General features: G+C 37.7%; 1 protein-coding gene across 3 annotated transcripts in view; it reads right to left on the reverse strand.

Moving 5' to 3' along the window:
- Positions 1–26,336, reverse strand: part of PLEKHA1 (pleckstrin homology domain containing A1) — a 48,728-nt gene that overhangs the window by 20,487 nt on the left and 1,905 nt on the right. For 2 of the 3 annotated variants that reach the window (XM_081823343.1, XM_081823342.1), the window contains exons 2-5: positions 15,397–15,557; positions 11,026–11,082; positions 8,762–8,807; positions 2,361–2,479 (exon numbers count right to left, since the gene is read on the reverse strand). In XM_081823343.1, the coding sequence (XP_081679469.1) occupies positions 2,361–2,479; positions 8,762–8,807; positions 11,026–11,082; positions 15,397–15,537 (363 nt within the window). In that variant the 5' untranslated portion in view covers positions 15,538–15,557. The remainder of the gene's footprint in view (positions 1–2,360; positions 2,480–8,761; positions 8,808–11,025; positions 11,083–15,396; positions 15,558–26,336) is intronic. The other variant, XM_081823344.1, reaches the window with a different exon arrangement.

A 26,336-nucleotide genomic window follows, 5' to 3' on the forward strand; every position in this document is an offset into this window, starting at 1 on the left:
TAAAATGTAAATTTTAATTTTCCAAAGAAATCTACATGTAAATCATTGGCAATTTCCATAGGAAAGTATGACAAATTAGAGATTCCACACCCTAATACATTTACATGTGTATTTATGCATATGACATTAAAATTGGCAAGACTCTTTAAATATTATTTCTTTATTTGAGAGAGAGAGTGTGTGCGAGCAGAGGGAGGGGCAGAGGCAGAGAATCTCAGGCAGACTCCCCACTGAGCCTGACACAGGGCTCGATCTCAGGACCCTGAGATCAAGACTTGAACCAAATCCAAGAGTCGGATGCTTGACAAACTGAGCCACCCAGGCGCCCTCTGGCAAGACTCTTTAGAGAAAAAAATTAAATGTACCTTATGTAAGCACGGGAAATTCTCTCCCTGCTATCCTGTAAGTTAAATGTTTATTTAAGATGGATCTTTAGTAAATGCTATCAATTCTATATTCACTTTAATTCACTTTAATATCACTATTCACTTTGTTGACTAGCTAAGGATTTCTGTATCTTTTATGTATTCCTATCTTCTAAATGTGAATTACAAAAAACATGAATTATAAAAGCATGACTATCAACTGATTTAGCTTAAAAGCTATAAAAATTTCAACATATAAAATAAAGCTGTAAAACCACAAAAGCTCATATTCAAAAGTCTTTATACGTTGAAACATTACCCAACCTGAGTTTCTCTTGCATTTGAATAAGCTTAACAGTGTCATCTGTAGAAGATGGTTTCACACCATTAATAAAGTATATACTGCAATTCAAGAACCCCCCCAAAGGGCAAAAAGCCTGAGACTATTCACTACTTTTTCCCTTAAAGCACTAAGAAACCAGTGCTACTTATTATTTTAAATTGTAATAAATGAATCAATTCAGTAAAGTTACTAGATACTGTCTTTCTAAAGAAAATTTCACATTAAAAGTATATATATTGAGTTTAAAACAATTTTAAGACCTTTTAAGAATATGTCCTTGTGAATCAGCTCAAAAAATTGCTTTCCTGAAACTGCACAAAACCTAAAATAACTTCTGCTTCACGTACAGATCAGATGCACTGCGTGGGTGTTTTCTGTCATGTGGTAACAAGCTGTGCTGGTGCAAGACAAAAACTCTGACTTCACTCTGAGAACAGCTTTAGTTATATTAACTCTTTATTGTGTTGTGATATAAATATGGAATCATTCATTTCAGATGGAAACTATCAAGTAACTAACATATGCTAACTTTCAGAGCATGTGTCTTTCCAGGGCTGAGTCGTTTAGGGTCAGTAAATAACTGCACTTTAGTAAAAACACACTTCAATTTACACAAACCTCACACAGGAACTCCTTCCAGATCCTCTTCTCTACAAGTGTGTAAGGAGGAAACAAGCAAGGAGAGGTAGGATCAGGGCACAGAACCTCTCTAACTTGCCTATCATCATTAGTAAATGCTCTCAGAAAAGTCTGGTTTTTGCTTTAGGAACAAAAGAGGAGGAAAGGGCTCTTTTTGGGGGGAAGCAGTAAGGCACTGCGCTTCAGGGTCGGGCTCCAGAGTCAAACGGGCTGGGTTTGGCTCACGGCTCCACCTCTTACCAGCTGTGAAACCAGTAAAAGTTACTCAATCCTTCTAAGCTCACTTTTCCAGATAATTTGGGTAAAACCTGCAGGGCAAGGCCTGGCACGCTGCAGATAATCAATACATATTCCTGTTCAACAGAAAACCAAAAGGAGAAATGCAGGTGGCAAGCAGGAAGCTGGAGCACAGAAAAGGCGTGCAAGGCCAGCCAGCCTGGAGCTCAAGGAGGAAGAGGGGGCCAAGCAGGTTTTAGAGCCTGAGACAGACTCCCGGGACCATGAGGGCAGGACCTTCCGGCCGCCACAGCTTGACAGATCCACTCCCTATCCCTGTGCCGACTCCACGGCTTCACCTCTGCTTCCTGCTCCTCTCTTCAAACTCTACCCTATTCCACAGCAATCCCTGCCATGGCCTGGAAGACAGGAAGGCCGACGCCCAGTAGCTGGGTCAGTGGCAGGAAGCCCCTTATCCTACTCAGGAAGAAAAAACATCCTCAACATGCATTTTTACCCTAGAAACATTACTGTATGCAGTGATTAAAATCTACACTAATATATATCTTATTAGGTACATAATGGGTTCAAAAGGCATTTATGCATGGGCTGTTTTTAAGGGCTGATAGTCACCTTGTACAAGGAAACATATTCACATTATAAACATCTGCCTTTTAAACAAACTTGGAATATGCAACCCGTCGATAAACTGGAGACACTCAGCAGGTATATTTTCAAAATGTCAAGATTATTTCCAGACATTAAAAATTAAAAAAAAAAAACACGCAAATACTTACTGTAATTTTTATAGCTTTGTTCAACACATTTACCCACTCTACTAGGTCCTGCTGATCATTAGCTTGTAGGAAGTATTTCCTCATCCCTGCATTCATAACTGTTGAGAGAAAAAAACAAACTACAACACATGAAATTTTGCACTTGTTACATCTAAATTTATGTTTGCAGCTACCTTCTGAAAAACCATGCTAGGTTCAATACTGTGACTCTCTTGGATTTGAAAAGATCATATGTAATAATGCTTTTATCACTCAATAACTTAGGTAAAACTCTTATTTTTAATGGCCGTGTTTTTCATGAAATGGAAATACCACAATATATTTAGCCAATCCCCTAATGATGGACATTTAGGCAATTTCCAATTTTTGAAATCATATAAATTATCCCAATGAAATATCATGTACATATATCTTTTCGTACTTGGGTTACCAGTTCTATAGGATAAATTTCTTAACACAGATGTGTTGGGACAAAGGGAATTCACCTTTAAAATTTTTATGGATATTGGCAACTTGTCTTCCCAAAAGGTTGAACCCATTTACATTCCTAACAACAGTGTATGCAAACAGTACCCCACACCAGTCCTGATTATTAACACCGATGCTAGTCAGGGACCTTGTCTTCAGCCCCGAGACTCTGATATTGGAGCGGGGGTCCGCAAACAACATTTCCTAGGACCCCTTGCCAGCTGCTAACGGGAGGTACTGATGGGAGATTAGGTGTGAGGGAGGCGGGGAGAGGACACCCCTTGTAGGTTCCTGCTACCGCTGCCCTCCCTCCACCAGCAGCAACACACGCTAGCTACTGGTCCAGGCGCTTCTGTCGCTCTCTACCCGAGCTTTACGGGCTCCTCAGACACCCCTCACCAGCTTCATCCTGGCCCCCTTCCAAAGTCCTAGGTTCTGGTGATACCACCTCTTCCCCCTTTCGTCTCTCCAGCCATGTGGGTGATAGCAGCTTTATACAGTTTCTAATTTCTGGGTTTCTTCAGCATTCCCTTTGTGCTCTTTCAGCCTTCCAACAAATGGGTAACCAATTCCCTGTAACAAATACCCCAGGGTTTGAAATACCTAATGCAGAGTGTTTTCCTGACTGGACCCCAACAGATACAGCAATCTCTGACTACCTAATTGGTGAATAATCATATCTTGTTTAAATGTGAATTTCTTTGATTACTGAGACAAATTAGTTTTATATGTTTCTTGGCCATTAGAAGTTGTTTTGTGAGCTTTATTTTCTTTACTCCTATTTCTCCTGAGTGTTCATTTATTTTGTATTGACTTGGAGAACTTTTATATTAATCATTTGTTTTATTTCAAGCTCTTTTCCCAGTCTGTCATTTGCCTTTTCACTTTGCTCATGGTATCTTTTATCAAACAGAAATATTCTATCAATCTTTTCTTTTTCCTGTAATGACTTGAGCTTTCACATATTTAGAAAATCTCTCCAACTCAAGATTATAAAAATAAACACCTTGATATTTTCAGCACTATGTCCTTTATGTCTTTATATCTAAAATCTTATATTTGGAACTTTTTGTGCAATTTAACTGATATATACCTGTTTAGTGACTTTCTACTTGTATAAAGCAAAGCATACCAGCATACACAGTTGTCTACAAACTACCAGTCAACTCTTGAATCAAAGCTTATTAATTATACTTCATGAGCATTTACTTTTAAAAACATAAATATCATTCTAGGAGCTAATGCACCTGAATAGCTATACTGTTGCAATTTTGAACTATAAAAATAACTTCCAAAGTCTCCATCAGAATATTAAACAACATACTCGCACTCAGTTGAATATGACTAAGGAAAGGGGGAAATGAAAACCCTCAAGGAAAAAAAGTTATTTCTCAAATGCACAGGACTTTGAAATTGGAACTGAGACCAAGACACTAAACCAGAGTTTCCTTGAACTGAGATGAGGATCTGAGCAAGGGAGTCAAATAGTTCCTTGGGAAGTGCTGTATGACAACTAGTCTGGAAACTAAAGAAATTTAAAACACTGTAAATCAGTTATTTTATATCTTACTAGAGACTGGAGAAATTATAAATGCCACTGCATAAATTAAGGTAAATGAGCAGCACAGAAAGATATATGTTAACACACCGCTTTTATTTTTAATTACTAACAATTGGCAAAGCACCCTTTCACAATCTTGTTCCAACTCAGGCTGAGGCTGAGCTCCCCCCACCCCGCAATGGCTTCTTCCTTCAATGCTGTTCTGGGCATCTGCCGGGATCACCCAGAGAGCCTGAAAATCTAAGCACTTGGTACTACACTGTACCTGCTACAAAGCAAGTGCTTAATATATCTATTTTTGAATGAGTAACATTTATATAAGGACTTCTTTTAAGGGAAAAGAGGCAAATACGCCTCTCAAAAAGATTTTTTTTTTAATGATTTATTTATTTATTTGAGAGAGAAAGAGAGAGACAGCAAGAGAGGGAACACAAGCAGGGGGAGTGGGAGAGGGAGAAGCAGGCTCCCCGAGGAGCAGGGAGCCCAATGCGGGGCTCGATCCCAGAACCCTGGGATCATGACCTGAGTGGAAGGCAGACGCTTAATGATTGAGCCACCCAGGCACCCCTCAAAAAGATTCTTAACACACCCTGCAGTCCAAATAAAAATTTAGGTGCTATATTATTGTATATAGTGCATGGCAGGAAGAAGCATAATGATATGATGGGAGGGAAAAAATCAGAGCCTGGAGTCACTCAGACCTGACCAGCTCATGCATTTAACTAGCAACGTCATCTTGCAAAACCCATGTAATCTCTCTGAGCCCCATTTTCTTCATCAATGAAATGGATGCAACCCATTCGTTCCTTGAGGGGTGGAGGTGAGAGATGTAAAGAACCTAGGACAGTACTTGGGACAAAACAGAGATCATCATCTTCATCATCATCTGGAGATTTCCAAGTAAGAAAGCACTGTGGAAAATGTAAAGCAAATTACTGAGAAGTGGCATATTAACAACGTTGGGAGGGAGGCGGGGCCAGAGAAAGAAAAAACATTGGAATAAAACAAAACTATACAAAACCTGTAAGTTGCCATGCTTTTAAATCAGAGGTTTCACAGTGTATGATGACTCCATCCCAGAAGCTTGTGTTCCTACTACCTTTTCACTTGAGTACTTCTTTATTTCATTTCAAATCTTTACCATCAGAGTGAACGTATCGGATGGGTAAAGGTCAAGCGCAAACATAAGCCTGACTGCAAACAAATATCTCACAACCTAGGAGAAACCTAGGTTATGGTTCGAATGTGGTTACGGACCACGTGGTTATGTGACCCTTTCCACATGACTTCTTTGTCAGTCTCTCTCTTCCCTCCATTCTTTCTCTGTCCTCTCCTCTTAGTCAGATGGCGGACTTTCTTAAAGGAACCTCTAATTTTCTCATTTCTCTCCTCTCATCTTTTTCTCTGCTCTACTTTCAGATTTTGACTTTTTTCTTCTGAGTTTTGCATTGTCTTGTGTCCCTTTTCCTATTTGACAGTTCTCTCTCCTCAAATGTCATGTAATCTTGGGCTGTCCATTCATATTTAAAAACAAGGTATTAAAAAACTGATTGGAAGCTCTCCTGAAGATTTGTAGGGCTGCTAACTGCTGGACCTCACTACACAGCAAACTCCTCCAGTAGAAACGCCCAGACATCAGCACCTATGGCTCTCTTCTCTTGGGTATGCAGACTCTCATCCCACTATACGTGGCTGCCCAGTGCTCCGGGACTGGACACAGGAAAAGGGTGCATTCAATGTGCAGATTTTCACTTAGTCCTCCTATTTTCAGTTTCATGCCTCATCCCTCCCCTTCTCCCCAAGCACCGAGCCTCACTGACTCTATTTTTTTTTTTTTAAGTTTTTATTTATTTAAGTAATCTCTATACCCATCATGGGACTCGAACTCATGACGCCAAGATCAAGAGTCACGTGCTCCTCCAACAGAGCCAGCCAGGCACCCCTCACTGATTCTATTTCTAAAGATACTACACATGCCATTTCTTGCTGGGATTGTGGATGGGCAGCTGCCTCAGCCGGATGGAAGCAGGGACCAGAGGCTGTCCCCCAACACAGACATCCAAATGTAGTCCCTGTTTTCAGTCCCTCCTCTTGTTGCATCCCCAAACAGTACCCAGAACCTAGCTCTATCTGGAGTTGGGGTGGGAGGCAGGACCCTGACAGGCCAGCTCTTCATTGGCCTCTGCTGCGACTCTGCTAAGTCATTTTACATTCCTCCGTGCACTTCCCATCTGTATACACTGCAGGTTACAGGTATCTGCCAGGTTCATCAAAGATGATTTGAGTGTTTCTTGTTCTCACACTTGTTTTTGAGCAATCTGAGATGAAATAATGGCAGAACAGTCTTTATGTTGCCATTCTGAATGGAAGTTATGGTTCCATTTTAGGAGCCTCTGCCTCCCTCTCTGACGGCACAAGCATTTTATGAATCTCTTTTCTATCTAATTTCTACTAATAAACTACTGGGAAACCAAAACTCTTAATCTTTGATTCCAAGTAATATCACCCATTCTAAATACTCCAATAACTGAATGTCACATCTATTACTATATAGTCCTATTCCTTCAAACCACAGGTTTGAGATTTACATTAAAGACCTGTCAAGAGTATATGCTGTACACATTCTAAAACACAAAGTTTTCTGTTTCTTGACTTGCCCCCACTAGCTTTTCATTCACAAGGCTCTGAGGCATTTTCCTATTTAGTAACCAAAATTATAGATTTGTAATAAATACATAAATTTTTTTTTTAGTTTCTTAGTGGTGATAAAAGCCTTATAGAGGATTCTCTGAACAGCTACCTCACATCCTGCTCATATCCTGTTCTCTTACTGGATGTACATGACTGCCATCAGATGTCATCCCTAACACAATGCCTAGAGAAGAAACCTGCACTTTACAAGCAAAAGAGAACAAGGAACTTTAACATCAATTCTACCTCAAGAAGTTTCTTACTTTCACGTAAAGCACGCCAGTTGGCCACTCTGAATTTTGTCCTTTCCATCACGAGGGTCCACTAACATACTGAGGGCACATCAATTCTCCCAGCTTCAACTACCACCCACTATCTTCACAGGTTCCAAATTTCTCCATTCCTGATCTTCAGGCTCCATCTAGTCCTCGATTACTGTCACCACAACATTTCCATTTGGATGTTTCCCCACCACATCAAACTCCTTACCGAACATTTTACCCAATCCAGCTCTCCTTGACTCCTCATTTCTTTACTGGAAGAGAACCTACCGGAAACCTCTCTCTTCCCACATATTCAGTCACCAAGTCCCTTCACGTTTCCTGCTAGTGTCCTTCCTCTCTCCCCCACTGCCACCACCCAGATTCAAGCCTTTAGGTAAGGACAGTAGTTTGGGAGCCACTGAACTAATCTACCTGCATCAAAACTCTATCCATGCAAAAAACTTCCTTCACCTTATGTCAGCTTTCTAGATGCTAATTTCTCACCTCTTGTTTACACACACACAAACATACACACACACACACTACTTGTCAACATGTTATACCCACACTCCCGCCTGCCCTTTTACTTTTTGGTCTGTCGCTGTTCATTCCCAGCAGCTTCAAGGAGTGTTCAGGTGCCCGTGCACACCATGCTCTTCTCCCCTGCACGCCTCTGTCCCTGGGATCCCATCCCCCCGTCTTCCCAACGGTAGACAATGATCAAGGGTAGCTGGCCACTGACTCCAGTGTCTCCTCACCCAGTGTGGTTTCTTTCCCCTGACTCCCCAGTGAGGATCTGAAGCTCTTCCTCTGTGGTTCTTTAATAGAATGTACACTCCTTTACCTACTGACTATAATAAATGCAATGATATTTTCAGCTACTGTGTCTGTCTGTGAGACAAGCAGCCTGTGAGACTCTTAAGGGCAACGACTGCTTCTTGTTACTCTTGCAGCCCCAGGGCCAAGCAGAGTGTGCACGTACTAGACATTCACTAGGTGTTTGCTGAACAAGTGGGTCAGACAGCCTCAACTACTCCCAAACTGTAAACTTCTCACTACCCACAAGCTGAAAACAAAATTCTTTCCATTATTTATACATTTATTATAAAATAATACAAGATAGAAAGTTAAAAATTACTGGAAATCTCACTGGTGGTGATCACTATACATGGTGGATAACGTCTACATCTGAGCAGAGGGAGGTGGCTAAGACTGGGATGGACACAAGAAAGAGGCTTCAGGGGTAGGGGAGTTTTATTTCTTCACCTGGATGGTGGTTTCAAGGGAATTTCCCTTAGCATAATCCATTAATCCAAGGTTTGTGTTGTGTGGTTTTCAGGGACTGTTTTCTTTTACAGTATAATGTAATTATATTAGCCAAACTTAAATTAACAAACATATAAAATATGGCTACTTACCAAAACAGAATTCAGCCTTTGGCCTTAGCTTAGTTGCATCGCTAACCTAACAACAAAGAGAAATGAGTCACTCACTTCTTCATATGCTACTATAACCAACTTTAAATGCTGCATGAACGTCCACATGTATGATTTCCCAATAACATGCATTTAGCACACAGATCTAAAATTAAACTTTAAAGACTACTGAAAAAGAACTGCAAATTAAACACAGAATATGGCTCCCAACTGTAAGATGTTTGAAACAAATAATACTTCCATGTTCTTTTTGAATAAACTTGTATTTATTCAAAGGAAACATGAAGAAGTTGAAAGCAAACCATTAAGTTTTTATGTAACATACAGAAGAAATTTTAGTTTAACATAATTTTCAAAATACCTTCAGAATACTCTACAAAAACTATGAATTCTTCCCAAATTGCATATTTCCAAATTAGCTGTGAACCTTAAGAGAAAATGATGGTGGGCAAAGGGGAGATTGTGTATTTAATCAAGTCCCAAAATCCAGAAGGCATTAATCTGCAATGAGGAAACCAAAATGGTCCTGGATCCTCTTGTATATTAGAATACCTTGGGATAATGGGGTCACTTTGCTAAACGTGCCAATGTTTCAGAACGTTTCACCTTCTGAAACACCGAGCTGCACCTGGTTGCTGTTACCCCTGTAAATACAGTAGCGCTCGTGGAAGCCCATTCAGGACTATCACCACCCTGCTGCCCAGTGTTAGAACATATCATTGTAGCATCTGTTTTGTACCTTCAAAAGGAATTCTAAGTCTGGGGTTCCTGACTGATCCCAACTACAAATTCACAGCTCTGAGTCACACTGGAATCTGTTCCAGGAATAAATTCTGGAAAAAAATGGCATGCCTAAAGTAGAGTACAAACTGTACAATTCAAACTTCGGAAAGCTGTGGGACAGAGATGAAAGTCAACAGAAGTGCACAGAGAAAGTTGTATTTTAAAAGAGGAGCACAGGAGTTAGGAAGCAGATGGCCAATCAGGCCCACGTGCTTAGTTAATACTTTATTTTTAAAAAGAGTTCCCATTTTTAAAAACACCAGGTTACAAATGACTGAAAAGATATAAGCATATGGGCAACCTCTCCCTCAACTGCCTATTCCTCATCATTGCACTGAGAGTCAAAAATGTCTAGCAGCAATATATTTACATTACAGTACACATATACTGTAAGCCAGCAAGAAGACAAGGGGTCTACAGTTTATTTTACAGTGGAATTCTATGCTTCCTAATAATAACTGCTATAGAATTCAAGCTGCAGGCTACCCTAAAGCATTTATTAAATGTCTTAATTTACAGGAACATTTGAGGTATACTTAAACAATATTTGTCTTTTGCAAATTAAATAATACAGTTTTAATTAAATAAATAATAATAAAATGTTGCCCTTTAAATATGTCATCTTTGTTGTGTAAGGGCTGATTCTTTTTGTTGTTGTCAATGAGAACAATACTGAGAACAAAGTACTTTATCTACAAAACTGTCCTTTAAACAAGAGGTACACTTGTAAACCAGGTTTCTCCTAAGGACCTTTGCTAACAAATTCCAATATATGCATAAGAGTATGCACACACATATGACTTAATGCTACTTTTCACATCTCATAACTTAAGCCTCTACAAACATACTTTGTATAAAAACCCCACAGGTCTAGCTCTTCAACATCTCTCTCTCAGTTCCCAAAACACCAATAAAATAAAGCGGGGAGAAATACCTGAAAATACCAAACCTAAATTTTTGCAAAGAAAACCAGTACTGCAAAAATCCCAGAAATATCAACAAACAAGAAAACAGAAATTAGTAGAAACAAAGTGAAATGAGGGAAAACCCATTGTTTCATCATGAAGATGGTTTTCTTCAAAATAAAACATAAAGAAACAAGAAGTCAAAGGTAATGGGATTAAAAGTTAGAAACAGTTTAAATAAATACAGACTTAGAAAAAATCTTTTCCAGATTTCCCAAAGATAGAACCTGTTAACTGATCTTAGTCCTTCTGATGTCCCAATCATAAAAGTTAACGTTAACTTTTGCAATTTGCCACATCTTACAAGTTAACCCCATATTCTTCCTAAATTTTATCAAAGAACTTCTTCCTACACATAGTGACCAGGTACTATTTTCAGCATGATATGAACCCGAACATCATCACTAAATGACACAGAAAGGAAACTGCTTTTATTCACACTCTCATTCCAAGGAATTTTAATTCATGCATGAATGTGAAACAATATAGAAAAACTACCTTTGAAATGTAGGTAAGTTTAATGGCTCCCACACATGACGACCCAGAAGGTAAGTTCTGGAAACAAATTATTAATATATAATTAAAATCCAACATTAATTTATCTTATAATGTTCTAAACATACTAGAAAAAGTTAAGAAATTAGATTTTTTAATATCCCAGTTTACAAATCAACTTTTTCAGTTCAAGTATTTACAAATCAAGCTGATAATGTAGATAACAAAACCAAACTCTACTGTGTTCCACCATAATGCATTCTATAATTAAAAGGCTATTTTTATCATTGTGGCTAAACTTTTCTTTAAAAGCCGTAAGCGTAGGGTTGTGATACAGGATCATTTAGGGTTGTAGTAGAAAATGGTTGTTTGGGAACTTGAACTAAGAACCTAACTTACCTAACCTAAATTAAAAAGTAGCAAAGAATTTACACAGTTAAGAATTTGAACCACTAACAAAGGTTTGTGAGCATTCAAATTGTGAGCAATCAAAATTGTACTTTAATATATCCTGTAATAAAATAAACTGGATGGGTTATAGAGGGGGAAGATAGAGGCAGGAACATCAGATAAGAGTCTGGAAAAAAGTAATAAAGAATATAAAGGAAAACTCTGATAGAAGATTTTAAAAGTAAAATTAAGACAATGTTAACTTTGAAAGTTTCCTCCACTGTAGATTAACCAAGATCAACTTTTTAACTAACTTTATAATAATGTACATTAAAAAGAAAATCTTTGGTTTTGTTTTTATGAATGATTAGGAGGTACGTTTCTCGGACCTCTCTATAAGCTTACTGGAAACAATTAATTATATGAAAGCCAAGACATTTCAAAGACTTAAGATTCCTAAACATAAACTGGTTATTGTTGACAGGGACAGGTCTTTTCAAAATTTTCACTCCCATATAAACTGCGTTGTTTTGCTTTAAACTATATACTACGTTCAAGCTTCTAAATATAAACCATAAATATATATATAAAATAAAATTGTAATTTTTAAGGTAAACTGTTAAATGGTTGTGTTCCTATATAAAATGTTTTACGTTTAGAGGTTGCTTTGTTGTTGCTGTTTTTAGTTTTGGATAAGGAAATGAAATGTTAAAATGTCTTCAAGACCTCCTAACTACTATCAAAATGATTTTTCTCAAACACTGCTACCATTCCATTTAAAAGTGTTATTTTTCTCTTAAGTCCTCCAAAAATTTATTATTTTAACTAGCTGAATACAGTTCTAAGCCTTGTATGAGGAAGAGAAATGAGAACTATGTCATGGCCGCATGACATGAAGGGTCACAGATTAAAGAGTGGCACAGGGGATGCCTGGGTGGCTCAGTTGGTTAAGTGACTGCCTTCGGCTCAGGTCATGATCCTGGAGTCCCGGGATCGAGTCCCGCATCGGGCTCCCTGCTCGGTGGGGAGTCTGCTTCTCCCTCTGACCCTCCTCCCTCTCATGCTGTCTCTCATTCTCTCTCTCGCAAATAAATAAATAATCTTTAAAAAAAATAAAATAAAATAAAGAGTGGCACAGTACAGGGAAATATAAGTAGGTGAGAGACAAAGTTGAATATTCAAAATACCTAGTTCCTATGGATCAGTATGATTACTGCCAAATACAACTACAAAAAAGTAGGTTTCAAAATCTGTTCCCTGACGGTGAACAAGAAATAATCAACTAGTGACGTTTTAAGATAAAAAGGAAAATGAGCCATTTGTTCTTATGAGTTCCTACACTCTTTTTGCCAAAAATACTTTTTTCAAGTTTCTTCAAAGTCACTCCCTGATACAGATACTCAATTATTTAATTCTCCACCATTACCCACACCCTCAACAAAATACAGAAAGCTCCAAATGGATCCCTAGTAATACACTAGAATGGATTTTTAAACCAATGGTTAGTGGTAAAGAAAGGAAAATGGAGGAAGATGGCTCCCTAAGGACAGGTGAGCCAAACTGATTTTCTTTTCGTTATCAGGGTTATTATGATCAGTATAAGTGTGTTACAGCACCGTAACATAAGCAACTAGATTGAAGCAGATGAAACTGTCATTCTTCAGTAGATCAAAATAGTGGTATATTGGCAATTTCATGTGGTTCAACCTAACATAATAATCTTAGCAAGACATTTTACCAAAGCTTTCATGAGGAAATATAAGTCTTAATACATTTAAAAACGACACAAAGCTGGTGTAGTGATGGCTAATCCACTGGCTGCAGAGTCAAGACTGTAAAAGGTTCTTATCAGTTAGAATGAAGAGTTAAAATTATTAAGAACCAAATAAAAAGACAGATTTAAAATTCTGTACTACATTCATAAAAACCAATGTGTTAATTACACCATGGAAATCTGGCTTTTAAAGAGTTTTTGCTGGGGCACCTGGCTGGTTCGGTCAGAAGAGCAAGTGACTCTTGATCTCAGGGTCGTGAGCTCAAGCCCCACGCTGGGTGTAGAATCTACTTAAATAATAAACTTTTTAAAAAAAAATTGCAACTCTTAAAACAACAACAACAAAAAAACAGTTCATGTAGAAAAAGATCTAGCTGAGTGCAAACTTTAATATCCACCCTCCCTGCTACAGCCACAGTGACCTATTCTCCACACAGGCCACAGCCTTCCTTGCTTGGACTTCTTTGTCCATGCTATTCTTTGAGCACTGGAATACCCACTTCCCCATCTCTTGGCCAAAATCGTATCCACCCTCTGGGTCAATTTTCAATGCTACTACCTCCATGAAGACCGTAACTCTGATTCCAAATTCATGTTTCCTTCAGTGTAATAAAGATAGTCCATTTTGTGCTCACCTTCTTCTAGCTCTAAGTGGGAAGTGCTGATAAAAGGAATTCTGAGGGAAGAATCTATTATTATGAAGAAAAACAACAAAGGAGCTTTAAATACAATTTGGGAGAATCCATATATATCAGTCTACCAGGTCTTGTGAAGAGAGACAAATCAAGAAGAGCACAGGCCAGAATGGTCATAAAGGGGAGAAATCTGATTTCTATTAAAAAATAATAATAATAAATAAACATGAACTTTTGATTTCTGCTGACCTGTTCCTTCTTCCACTGACTCTGACCAAGTAAATTAAGGTTATTAATCATTGTAGGTCCATAGCCAGGCTACTACCACCCAAGAAAGGTGGTTACACCCAGAGATAAGGGAGTAAAACAGTGTCAGGAAGCTCTATAAGGATATGGATAAAGAGTAGACAGTTCCTAGGGAAAAGAGTCTCAAAGTCAGCACTCAAATAATCTACACTGAATTAAAATACAAATTATCCTCCAAAATTTCAAAGGCTGTGTCAGGATAAAGGACTAAACTTACTTTATGGAGAATCAGAGGACAGGGTAGTATTAATGCGGAGCAGATACAAGGAAACAGATTTTGGCTCACAGAGCAAATAATAATTAAAGTGTCTCACATACCATAAGTACTTTTTCATAATGTGTAATTCAAACAACAGCTAAAGTGAAGATCAGGGACAGACAGGTTTCCTGCATTGAGGAGGAGGTGGAATTTGTACTAAAGTCCCTAACAACTTGAATTCCATATAAACAAATATAAATGCATTAGTACATAAATATTTTGTCTAACCTGAAATAAGTAGAGAGTGGTGAAGAATACTAGACTGGTTGTCAGGGGATCTAGTTCCTTCTCCATGAAACAGAACAAACCTCCCACCAGTCCCCACTCCTCCCTTGATTCTAAGTTCCTCACCCACTAGACAGGATCAGCTTAGACATTTGCTAGGGACTCATCCTTGCAACATCTATCCCAATTGAATGAAGAGATTCACCGGGCGAGAAAACTTAAAACTACTCAACAGATGATCTCTAATCCAAGGTTTTTCACAGATCTAAAACAGGGATTCTGATTTTTAATTTATGACATTTCCCCAATGATTTGAAAGGCAACAATAAAATCAAAGTGCATTTCAATTTGTGAATGACAGCTGACACTCAAATCTGCTGCTACAAGATGAAAGGACTACACGTGTGTGCAAGAGTGGCAACTAGCTCAGTAGTTTCTTTACCAAAAGACAGCAAGCTCTATCCTAGAGACATTATCTTAAATTTAAATAATTTCAGAATTTTTTACCAGAGACAGCATTTCTCTCCCCACCCCGGGGCGGGAGGGAACGGACATATATGCATGCACAAATTTTTATTGAATAAACTTAGTTTCATCGTCTGAAATTCAAGTAAGACAGCAGGAGTTGAGCATGCAAGACAGGAAGAATGCAGCCAGTAGAATTAAATCTAAACATACATTTTTTGGGAAAACAAATCCTAACAGCATATAGTATGTTAAATATTTTAATAATTAAAATTCTTGTGTGCTTTTGAAAAAAGGTTAACCAGCTGGATTTTACAAACCTGTGGATTATCCATGTACCATACAAAACTATCTTCTCTGGTATCCAGTATGAAGTACCTTCGAAGAAATTTCCCACTGTTTTCATTTTCCTCAATGTCTAGAAAACCACAAATACGATTCTGACGATCCACATAAGGCATTTCTGAGCCTGAACATTACACTGTAAAATAAAAACATTTGACAGTAAGTATTTCTCAGTGGACTTCAAACATAAAATGTGCCATATACAATTTATTTAACAAAGAGCCTACTTCCCAACTTGAAGTGGTGATGTACATGTGAATATGTACAAAGCATGGGCAAAACCTTTTGAAATTAAGATTATGAGTGGTTACTAAATACAACTATACACATTGAGCCATTCACCTCAGCTGAATAACTGACCTACTTTTTTTCCCTAAACACACCCAGATGAGCCAAAAAATTAGCTATCCAAACTTTAATTTCCTCACTTATAAATTGAGATAATCTACCTTTCAGATTATTCCAGAATATTTTTAAATTCACAGAACAACAATAGCTAACACTTACTGGCCACTAACTATACGCTAGGCTCTGTGCAAGGTTCTTTTCCACGCATTTTCTCACTGAACCCTCAAAATGACCCCATGAATCAGGAATCACCATCCCCATTTCACAGATAAGAGACTTAAGGCTCATAAGGGAAAGTGACTCTCTAAGATTAGAGAACTAGTAAATAAATCAAAACATGAACCCAGATTCTTGGGCTCTAGAGCTTATATCCTAACATCTATACCACACTCTCTCTCTAAAACTCTTCGAATTGCTAAAACTAAAATGAATCAAAGTAAAATTAATTAACATCATGAAAAAGAGAGATAAGCAGGTATTATGTGCCTCCTGATGAAGACACAAACATCACCTATGAAGTGAGCATGTAACAAAAAAGTTTTTATCTGAATCGGATCCAGTCTCTAGATCTCCCTATGTCAAACCACCAATTTACAGGCAATAAAAAACGCAGAGGAACATAGTAAACTGCACCACGGGGGTTCAATCAGCCAAAGCCAGACTGTGGGAAACAGCAGGACAAACAGCCCAGTTTCTTCAGTAAATAATTATGGGGGGGAAAAAGAGGAGAAGGGAGAAGTTATAGATTAAAAGAGACTTCAAAAGCATATCATATTCTGATTCTTAAAGTACTAAAATTTTTGTTGTACTGATTAAAGTTAAAAACCATGACTTGAGTAAAAAGCAGTTCCCAGCCATTTTTTTCTCTAGAAACTGTAGATATGTGACTCCTTCCTGATGGATGCAAATCTGCAGACTGTTCCTATTCCAACATCTTTTGGCAGGTTGAATTTATATATGTAACTAGTTCTTCATTTGAAGTCTCGAGGTTGTTTCACCCACAGTGAAAATTCAATTACAACACATTCTGATACACTGCATATTTAAATCACTATTCTATATGCATCCAGAGAAATTAGACACACCAAAAATTTTTAAACAAAATTATCTACTAAGGTCATGTATGTGTGTTATTATAAACCTGGCACTTAGAGGAGATAATTTCTTTAATGAACTTACCCAACATTTTAAAAATTTCTTAAGTGTAATCAAAACTTGAAAAATATACCATAATAACGTACAGGCATATCTCCTTTTATTGCACTTCACAGATACTGTGGTTTTTTACAAACTGAAGGTTTGTGGCAAACCTTACATGGAGCCAAGTCTACTGGCACCATTTTTCCAACAGCATCTGTTCACTTGGTGTCTCTGTGTGGCATATCGGGGTAAGTCTCACAATACTTCAAATCTTTTCATTATTATTATATTTGTCATGGTGATCTATGATCAGTGACTATGACTCGCTAAAAGCTCAAATGATGGTTAGCATTTTCTTAGCAAGAAAGGGTTTTTAAATTAAGATATGTACATTGGGGGCGCCTGGGTGGCTCAGTCGTTAAGTGTCTGCCTTTGGCTCAGGTCATGGTCCCAGGGTCCTGGGATCGAGCCCCACATCTGGCTTCCTGCTCAGCAGGAAGCCTGCCCCTCCCTCTCCCACTCCTCCTGCTTGTGTTCCCTCTCTCACTCTCTCTCTCTCTGTCAAATAAATAAATAAAATAAAATCTTTTTAAAAAAAGGTATGTACATTGTTTTCTTTAGATGTAATACTATTACACTCTTAACAGACTACAGTATAGTGTGAACCTAACTTTTATATGCACTGAAAAACCAAAAAATTCATTTGACTTGCTTTATTGTGATATTTGCTTTATTGTGGTAGTCTGGAGTCTAACCCACAATATCTTCCAGGTATACCTGTATCCACAGTAAAAACTATCCACTTGAGTGGTGTCATGAGGATAGACACACACCAAAGGAATAATATTGAGACCCCAGACAAACCCATACATCTATGGCCAACTGATTTTCAACAAAGGTACCAAACATCATGCAATGGGGAAGATTTGGCCTCTTCAAAATATGGTGCTGGGACAACTGGATATCCACATGCTAAAGAATGAAACTGAACCCTTCTTCACACTATATATGAAAATTGACTCAAAATGGATTAACAATCTGAATATAAGATAGCTAAAACCATAATACTTTAAGAAAACATGGAGGCTGATATTCATGACCTTGGATTTGGCAATGGATTATTAGATATGACAATAAAAATATGAACAACAAAAGAAAAAACAGGCTAAATTGGACTTCATAAAAACTAAAAGCTTTTTTTTTTTTTTTTTAAGAGACAGAGAGTGTACAAGCAGAGTACAAAGGGGAGAGAGAAACTTAAGCAGACTCTGCACTGAGCTGGAGCCCAAAGCTGGGCTCAATCTCAGGACCCCAAGATCACAACATGAGCTGAAACCAACAGTCAGATGCTTAACCAACTGCACCACCCAAATGCCCCAAAACTAAAAGCTTTTTTGCATCAAAGAACATCAAGAAAATGAAAAGAGAACCTACAGAATGGGAGTAAATATTCACAAATTACATATCTGACAAGGGTCTAATATCCAGAATATATAAATAGCTCTTACAATTCAATAACAAACAATCCAAATAAAAAATAGGCAAGGACTTGAAAAGTCATTTTGCCCAAAGAAGATACATAAATGGCCAAACAGAACCCAAAAAGATGCTCAGTATCATTGGTAATTAGGGAAATGTAAACCAAAACCACAGTTAGATACCACTTTATAACCACTAGGATGGTGATAATTAAAAGAAAGGAAAATAACAAGTGTTAGCGAAGATGTGGAAAACTGGAACCCCCCCCCACTGTAAAACGGTACAACAGCTGTGTAAAACAGTTTAGTAGTTCTTCTAAAGTTGAACACAATTACCATACAACTCAGCATTTCCACTCCTAGATATACACCCAAAAGAAGTGAAAACAGGTACTCATAAATATTAACTGCAGCACTATTCACAATAAGCAAAAAGTGGAAACAACCCATATGTTCATCAACAGGTGAACAGTTAAACATGTGATCTACCCAACACAATGGAATATTATGCAGATACAGAAAAGAATGAAGTACTGATATAATAATCCAATAAAAAGTCTGGCAGAATATTTTATAAAAATTGAGAATATGATATGTATTTTATGATATATACTGAAATGCACATGACCTAGAAAAGCCAAATCAATGTGGTGCCTAGGCAGCCCCGTCGTTAAGTGGCTGCCTTAGGCCCAGGTCATGATCCCAGTGTCCTGGGATCGAGCTCCGCACCAGGCTCCCTGCTCAGCGGGGAGCCTGCTTCTCCCTCTCCCTCTGCTGCTGCTTCCCCTACTTGTGCTCTCTCTCTGTCAAATAAATAAATAAAATTTTTTTAAAAGGAAGAAAGAAAAGCCAAATCTACTTCCCAAAAGAATAGAGTAGGATGACTTACACTATTTGATTTTAAGACTTACAAAAAAGCTACAATACAGTGTAGGATTAAAAAAAAAAAAAAAGATATAACAAATCAGTGGAACAGAGAAGCATCCAGAAACAGACTCTTACATATTTACTGTCAGTTGATTTTCAACAAAGATGCCAAGGCAATTCCATAGGGAAAGGATAGTCTTTTCAACAAATGGTGCTAGAACAATTAGGTATTCATGTGGGAAAAAATGTAACAAAATTAATCACAGACCTAATATAAAAGCTACAACAATAAAGCTTCTTAAAAAAAAATAGGAGAAAGTGCTCATGACCTTAGGAGTACATAAAGATTTCTTAATTAAGACACAAAGAGCATGAGGGCGCCTGGGTGGCTCAGTTGGTTAAGCGACTGCCTTCGGCTCAGGTCATGATCCTGGAGTCCCGGGATCGAGTCCCGCATCGGGCTCCCTGCTCAGCAGGGAGTCTGCTTTGCCCTCTGACCCTCCCCCCTCTCATGTGCTCTCTCATTCTCTCTCTCTCAAATAAATAAATAAAATCTTTAAAAAAAAAAAAAAGACACAAAGAGCATGAGCCATATAGTAGTTGTTATATTGGACTTAAAAAAATTAAAAACTGCTCTTTGAAAGACACTGTTAAGAAATCAAAAGACAAGCCACAGAATGAGAAAAATATTCAGTACATATAGGTCTATCAAATAACTGATATCCAAGAACAGGCAAGAAATTATTACAGTTCAATAATAAGAGAAGCAAACAAACAGGAAAATGGCCAAAAAATCTGAAGAGACAAGTCAATGAAGATACAAATAGTAAACGAACACATGAAAAGACGTTCATGATCATTAGTCAGAAAAGTATTGCAAATAAAAACCATGAGATACCACAACATATCTAATAGAATGGCTAAAACAAAAACAACCCAAAAAACAACAAAACCTGACAATATCAAATGCTGACAAGAATGTGAAACAAGTGAACTCCTTCTCATACATTGCTGGTGAGATGCAAAATGGTACAGCAACTTGGAAGAAGTTTTCACAGTTTCTCATAAAGTTAAACATACCATTACAATGACCCAGCAATCCTACTGTGAACTGAAAGGTGTTTGCACAAAAATCTGTACAAGTGTCTACAGCAACATTATTTTACTGGCAAAAAGCAGAAACAACCCAAATGTCCTTCAACCAATAAATGAATAAACTGTGGTATAACCAATACAATGGAATACTACTTAGCAATATAAAGCAACAAACCACTGATACATACAACATGAATAAATCTCAAATCTATTTGGCTAAGTGAAAAAAGCCAGACCAAAAAGGCTATTGGGACAGAGAACAAATCAGTAGGTGAAGGCAGGGGTTGGCTTCAAAGGGTAATATTTGTAGTGATGAACTGTTTTGCATCTTAATTGTGGTGGGATACACCACTACATAATGAATTCATCAAAACTCAGGCCTATAGACCACAGAATAAACTTTAGTGCATACAAGTTAAAAAACAAAACAAAACAAACTACAGTGATTAAAAAAAACACCAGAATTGCTAAGGCTTGAGGGGCACCTGGGTGGCTCAGTCGGTTAAATGTCCAACTCTTTGTTTAGGCTCAGGTCATGATCTCAGGGTTGTGAGATCGAGCCCCACACAGGGCTCCCTCCACACTCAGTGGGGAGTATGCTGGAAATTCTCTCCCTTTGCCCCTCCCCTCTACTCTCTCTCTCTCTCAAATAAATCTTAAAAAAAAAAAAAGAATTGCTAGGTCTTAAGGAAAAGGACTACAAAGGAATGTAAGTCAAATTTTTTGATGTGTAACTGTTGTGTATCTCGATTGTGGTGGAGCTTACACAATTACATGCACATGTCAATACTTAGAGAACTGTGCCCTAAAATGAGTAAAATTTACTGTTTGTAAATTATAAATCAATAATCCTGAATTTAAAAAGATACCATACACTCACCAGATGGCTAAAATTAAGCAAAATGACAATATGGTATGTTGTCAAAGATGTGGCACATACAGAATTTCTGTACTGTTGATGGGAACGTAAAATGATACAACCACTCTGGGAAAAGTTCTGGCAATAAAACCAAAATAATACACCTAATCTCTGACCCACCCATTCCATTCCTAGGTATTAATGCAAGAGAAATGAAAACATATATTTATGCAAAGACTAATTCAAAATTTTTATAGTTTTACTTCTAATAGCCTCAAACTAGAAACAACCCAATGTCCATCAACACATGAAGAGATAAATAAAATGTAATCAGTCTATACAATGAAATACCATTCTACTGTGTGAAGGAAGCACAGCCACACACCACAGTATAGTCAAAACTCATCAAACTGTAAACTTCAAATGGATACAGTTTATTGTATGTAACTTAAAGTTCTAAAAAGTTAATAAAAAATATCCAGTAGCAATAAAAAATTCATTGATAAAATTGACCATGCATAACTTTTTAAAAAAAGCTTTTGCATGGCAAAAACCTGATAAGCAAAGTCAAAACCAGTAGAAAATATTTACAACTTACATCATGATAACATTTAAAGAGCTTGCAAAAAAAAGTCAAGGGAAATATATCAAAAGTTCAATAGAAAAATGGGGAAAACGCATGAACAGATATTCTGCAGAAAATGATATAAAAATGGCCCTTAAACATATAAAAAGATGCTCAACTTCATTCATAATAAGAAAAATCTCAAAATAAGAGATACAGTAGGCATTGCCACTGACTCCATAAAGAAGACAACCAGACTTCATGTGTCTAAGAACATGATAGCATCTATGAAACACTTCTGAAAAAAAAAAAAAAAGCTTGAATTTGACCAAACCTCTAGATCTAACTACCAACTGATAGAAAACAGGGGAAAAACATGTTAAACCACACCACAGGGATTCAAACAGCAAAATCCAAACTATAAGAAATTTCTCAGGACAAATAATTTCTTCAAAAATAAATTCCAAGGGAGCAGGGGGAAAGGAACGGGAGGAAGAACCTATAAATTAAAAAACTAAGGGGCGCCTGGAATGGCTCAGTCGGTTGAGTGACCGACTCTTGGTTTTGGCTCAGGTCGTGACCTCAGGGTCCTGAGATCCAGCCCCACATCAGGCTCAGGGGGGAGTGTGCTTGAGATTCTCTCCCTCTGCCCCTTTCCCTGCTCCCAGGTGCGCTCGCTCTCTCTCTAATAAATCTTTAAAAAAATAAATAATAAAAGACTTAAAAAAAACACAATCACAACATGTGGACCTTATATAAATCCTGTTTTTAAAAAAACACTGACAGGGGCACTTGGGTGGCTCAGTCAGTTGAGCGTCTGCCTTTGGCTCAGGTCATGATCTCAGGGTCCTGGGATCAAGCCCCCCCCCCCCTTATCGGGCTCCCTGCTCTGTGGGGAGTCTGCTTATCCCTCTCCCTCTCTCTGCTGCTCCCCATCCCTGCTTGTGCTTTCTCGACTCTCTCTCAAATAAAATTTTTAAAATAAATAAATTAAAATAAACTAAAAAAACACTGACATATTTAAGAAAACTAGATATTAGGATACTGCCTAATGGTATTACGGAAATGGATCTTTATTTTCAGTGTGATAATGTTATTGTGGTTATGTCATCAAGAAAATGAGTCCTTATCAGTTAGAGGTATTTACTGATACAGACATAAAATATCACCTGCATAATCTAGGGGGAGGGAATGAAGAAGGCATGGCCTGGATTGACAGTTGTTGGAGCTACATGATGGGTACTATAGTTATATAATTCTGTCTACTTTTGTGGATGTTCACAACCCTTCACAATAGAAACAAATCTGTGTTACAGAGAGATACCATTTCTCACCTATCTCACCGGCAAAAAGTCAAAAGCTTGCCAATACACTATATTGGTGACGCTATTAGATAACAGGGACTCTTTTACACTGCTCATGAAAATGCAAAATGGTGCAACCCTACTGAGGTGAATACGGTACTATTTAACAAAATCACATATACATTTATCCCATAACCCAGTAATCTCACTTGGTATTATAATTCTGAAAATATTTTATATATATGATAGTATTTGATGTGCACTATAGGATAATGTAAACATATTAATGCTATGATTATCTTGCCTAACACTTACAGAATATACAATAGAATATAGAATATAAAATATGATATTATGTAACATAAATATAAAGTAATACAACATGCATTTGTTATTAGGAACCAAGATTTTCATGGTAACAGAAAAGATGTATAAATAAAAAAGGCAAAACTCTACATAATACATCTGAATTAGAGATATTATGAACTCATTCTTTGAAAATATGATAATAATAGAAAATCATCACTTTTGCAACATAATCACTGATTTAAGTAAGGATCTTCAATGAACACTAAAACCAATATATAACAGGTTGTTAGAGAACAGAATATTCACAGTCTCAAAATATCTACCCCACAGTTTTCTTACTAATTACAAAGAGGAAAATGTATCTTTACAATGAGAGATCTTATAGCCCCCACCTTTACCAAATGCTTAATTATCTAATGACTCTAGATGCTAGGTAGTAACGAATACTACTTCTTCCTAAACAGATTACATATTATATGATCCCAATGATTTGAACTCCATATGGGCAAACCCGTAAAGACAGAAGTAGATTAGCACTTGCCTAGGGATAGAAGGGATGAGGGGAATGAGGAGTTGCCTCGGGATGGGAGGGTACAGGTTTCATTTTAGGGTAATAAAAATATTCTAAAATTGAGTGTGGTAACAGTTGCACAATTCTGTGAATATACTAAAAACCACTGAATTGTACACCTTAAATCGGCAAATTATATCTTAATAAAGCTGTTTTTCTAAAAAAAAAAAAAAAGAAAAAGAAAGAAGAATTACAATTGTTTTTCATTCTAGATCACGAGAAACTCTAAGAAACATTTCATCTCCCAGACCTCTGAATTTTATTAGAGTGTCCCAGGAGGTAGCCCATGGACCTCTTTTCTGTATATATGCAGTTCCTTGGTGAGCTCACTTATTTACACAGGTCTACATACAGATGGTTTCCAACAGCTATCTCCAGCTCTGGACATCCAGCTGAACTGCAGACTCATGTATACAACTGTCTACATATCTACTTACTTACCTAAGAGACATCTCAAACTTAACAAACAGCATCAGATATTCCCCTTAGAAACCTGTTGTCTCAGTCCTCCTCATCTCAATAAATAGCCACTCCCTTCTTCCAGCTGTCAGGCAAAATATCTTAGAGCCAGAATTGAATGAATCTTCTTTCTCAGCAAATCCTGTTGACTCCATCTTGTAAATATATCCAGAATCCCACTACTTCTCATCACTTGCATTTGTAGCCACTCTGGTCCAAGCCACCATCACCTCTCAGCTGGATGACTGTTCCTTGCTTCTGCTCTTGCCCCCTTCACTTTATTCTCAACAGAGCAGAGTGATCCCATTAAGACATATATCCAAGTGTTTATTTAATAAACACATACCACTACTGGCCAAGCACTGTTCCAAATATTTAAATATAAGTTCATTTAATCCTTGTAACAAATTTACAGATGAAAAAACAAAGCACAGGGAATTTTAAAAATAACTTGTCCCAGGTCACAGGTTTAGGAAGTGGCACAGTTCAGATTCAAACCAGAGAAGTCTAGCTCTGGAGCCCAGGCTCTTCAATACTAGGTAATGTCACTCTGCTCAAAACTCTTCAACTTTGGCTACTTATTAGAATTATCTAGCAGTTGTTAAAAATCCTGATGCCAAGGCTGGACAACCCCCCAGACCAATTAAATCAGAAACTCTGGAGATGGGGGGTGCCTGGCTGGCTCAGTCAGAAACACATGTGACTGCTGATCTCGAGGGTTGTAAGTTTGAGCCCTACACTGAATGTACAGATTACTTAAATAAATAAAACTTAAAAAAAAAAAAAGAAGAAAGAAACTCTGAAGATGGGATCTAGACATTAGTACATTTTTAAATCTCCCCAGATAATTCCAGTGTTCAGCCAAGGTTAAGAACCATTGTTTCAATGTGATCTCATCTCATTCAAGTAAAAACTAAAGCCTTTACAAAGACATACAGGCCTCACCTACACGCCCACACCCTATCCCAGTCCCGCCTTGGTCACTTATCTGGCCACTGGACTCTGTACTATGTCAGACAAGCTCCCCACTCAGGGCCTTTGAACTCAAATATCACTTTCTCAGAGAAAGAGCGACACCCAACTTGACACTATCTAAAATTGCAAATGTGAACTGTACTGCCACTTCCTATCTCCCTTTTCTGCTTTATTCTCCTTAGCATTTGCTGCTAACAAACAATATCATTTACTTATTTACCTATCTCCTGTTTCCCCACACTGGAATGTCAGCTCCACAAGAGCAGTGATTTTTTTTTTTTTATTTACTATTGTTTCTTCAATGCTTAAAACAGTCCTGATCCATGGAAGGCACGCAGTAACTATTTGTTGAACGAAGTATTAAGAAGCCCGTAATAATTGCAACAAATATTTTCTTCCTCCACAATTGTTTTATTCAAGTATAATTAACATAGTGTTATATTAGTTACAGGTGTACAATATGGTGATTCAACAGCTCTATATATTACTCAGTGCTCATTGCAGTAAATGTACTCTTGATGCCTTTCGCCTACTTTACCCATCCCTCATCCACCTCCCCTCTAGCAACCACCAATTTGTTCTCTGTAGTTAAGAGCCTGGGGTTTTTTTTTGTCTCTTTTTTCTTCGTTCATTTGTTTTGTATCTTCAATTCCATGTGAGTGAAATCATATGGTATTTGTCTTTACCAGACTGACTTATTTCACTTAGCATTATACCCTCTAAATCTATCCATGTTTTTGCAATGAATATTAATATTTCAGTTTCTAGATAGAAAGCTGCTTTTTCCTCATTAGACAAGAAATCATTTAGGGGGCGCCTGGGTGGCTGAGTCGTTAAGCGTCTGCCTTCAGCTCGGGTCATGATCCCAGGGTCCTGGGATCAAGCCCCACATCGGGCTCCCTGCTCAGCGGGAAGCCTGCTTCTCCCTCTCCCACTCCCCCTGCT

Source organism: Leptonychotes weddellii, chromosome 6, assembly GCF_054177405.1.
Source record: "Leptonychotes weddellii isolate Sample4059 chromosome 6, ASM5417740v2, whole genome shotgun sequence".
NCBI lineage: Eukaryota > Metazoa > Chordata > Mammalia > Carnivora > Phocidae > Leptonychotes > Leptonychotes weddellii.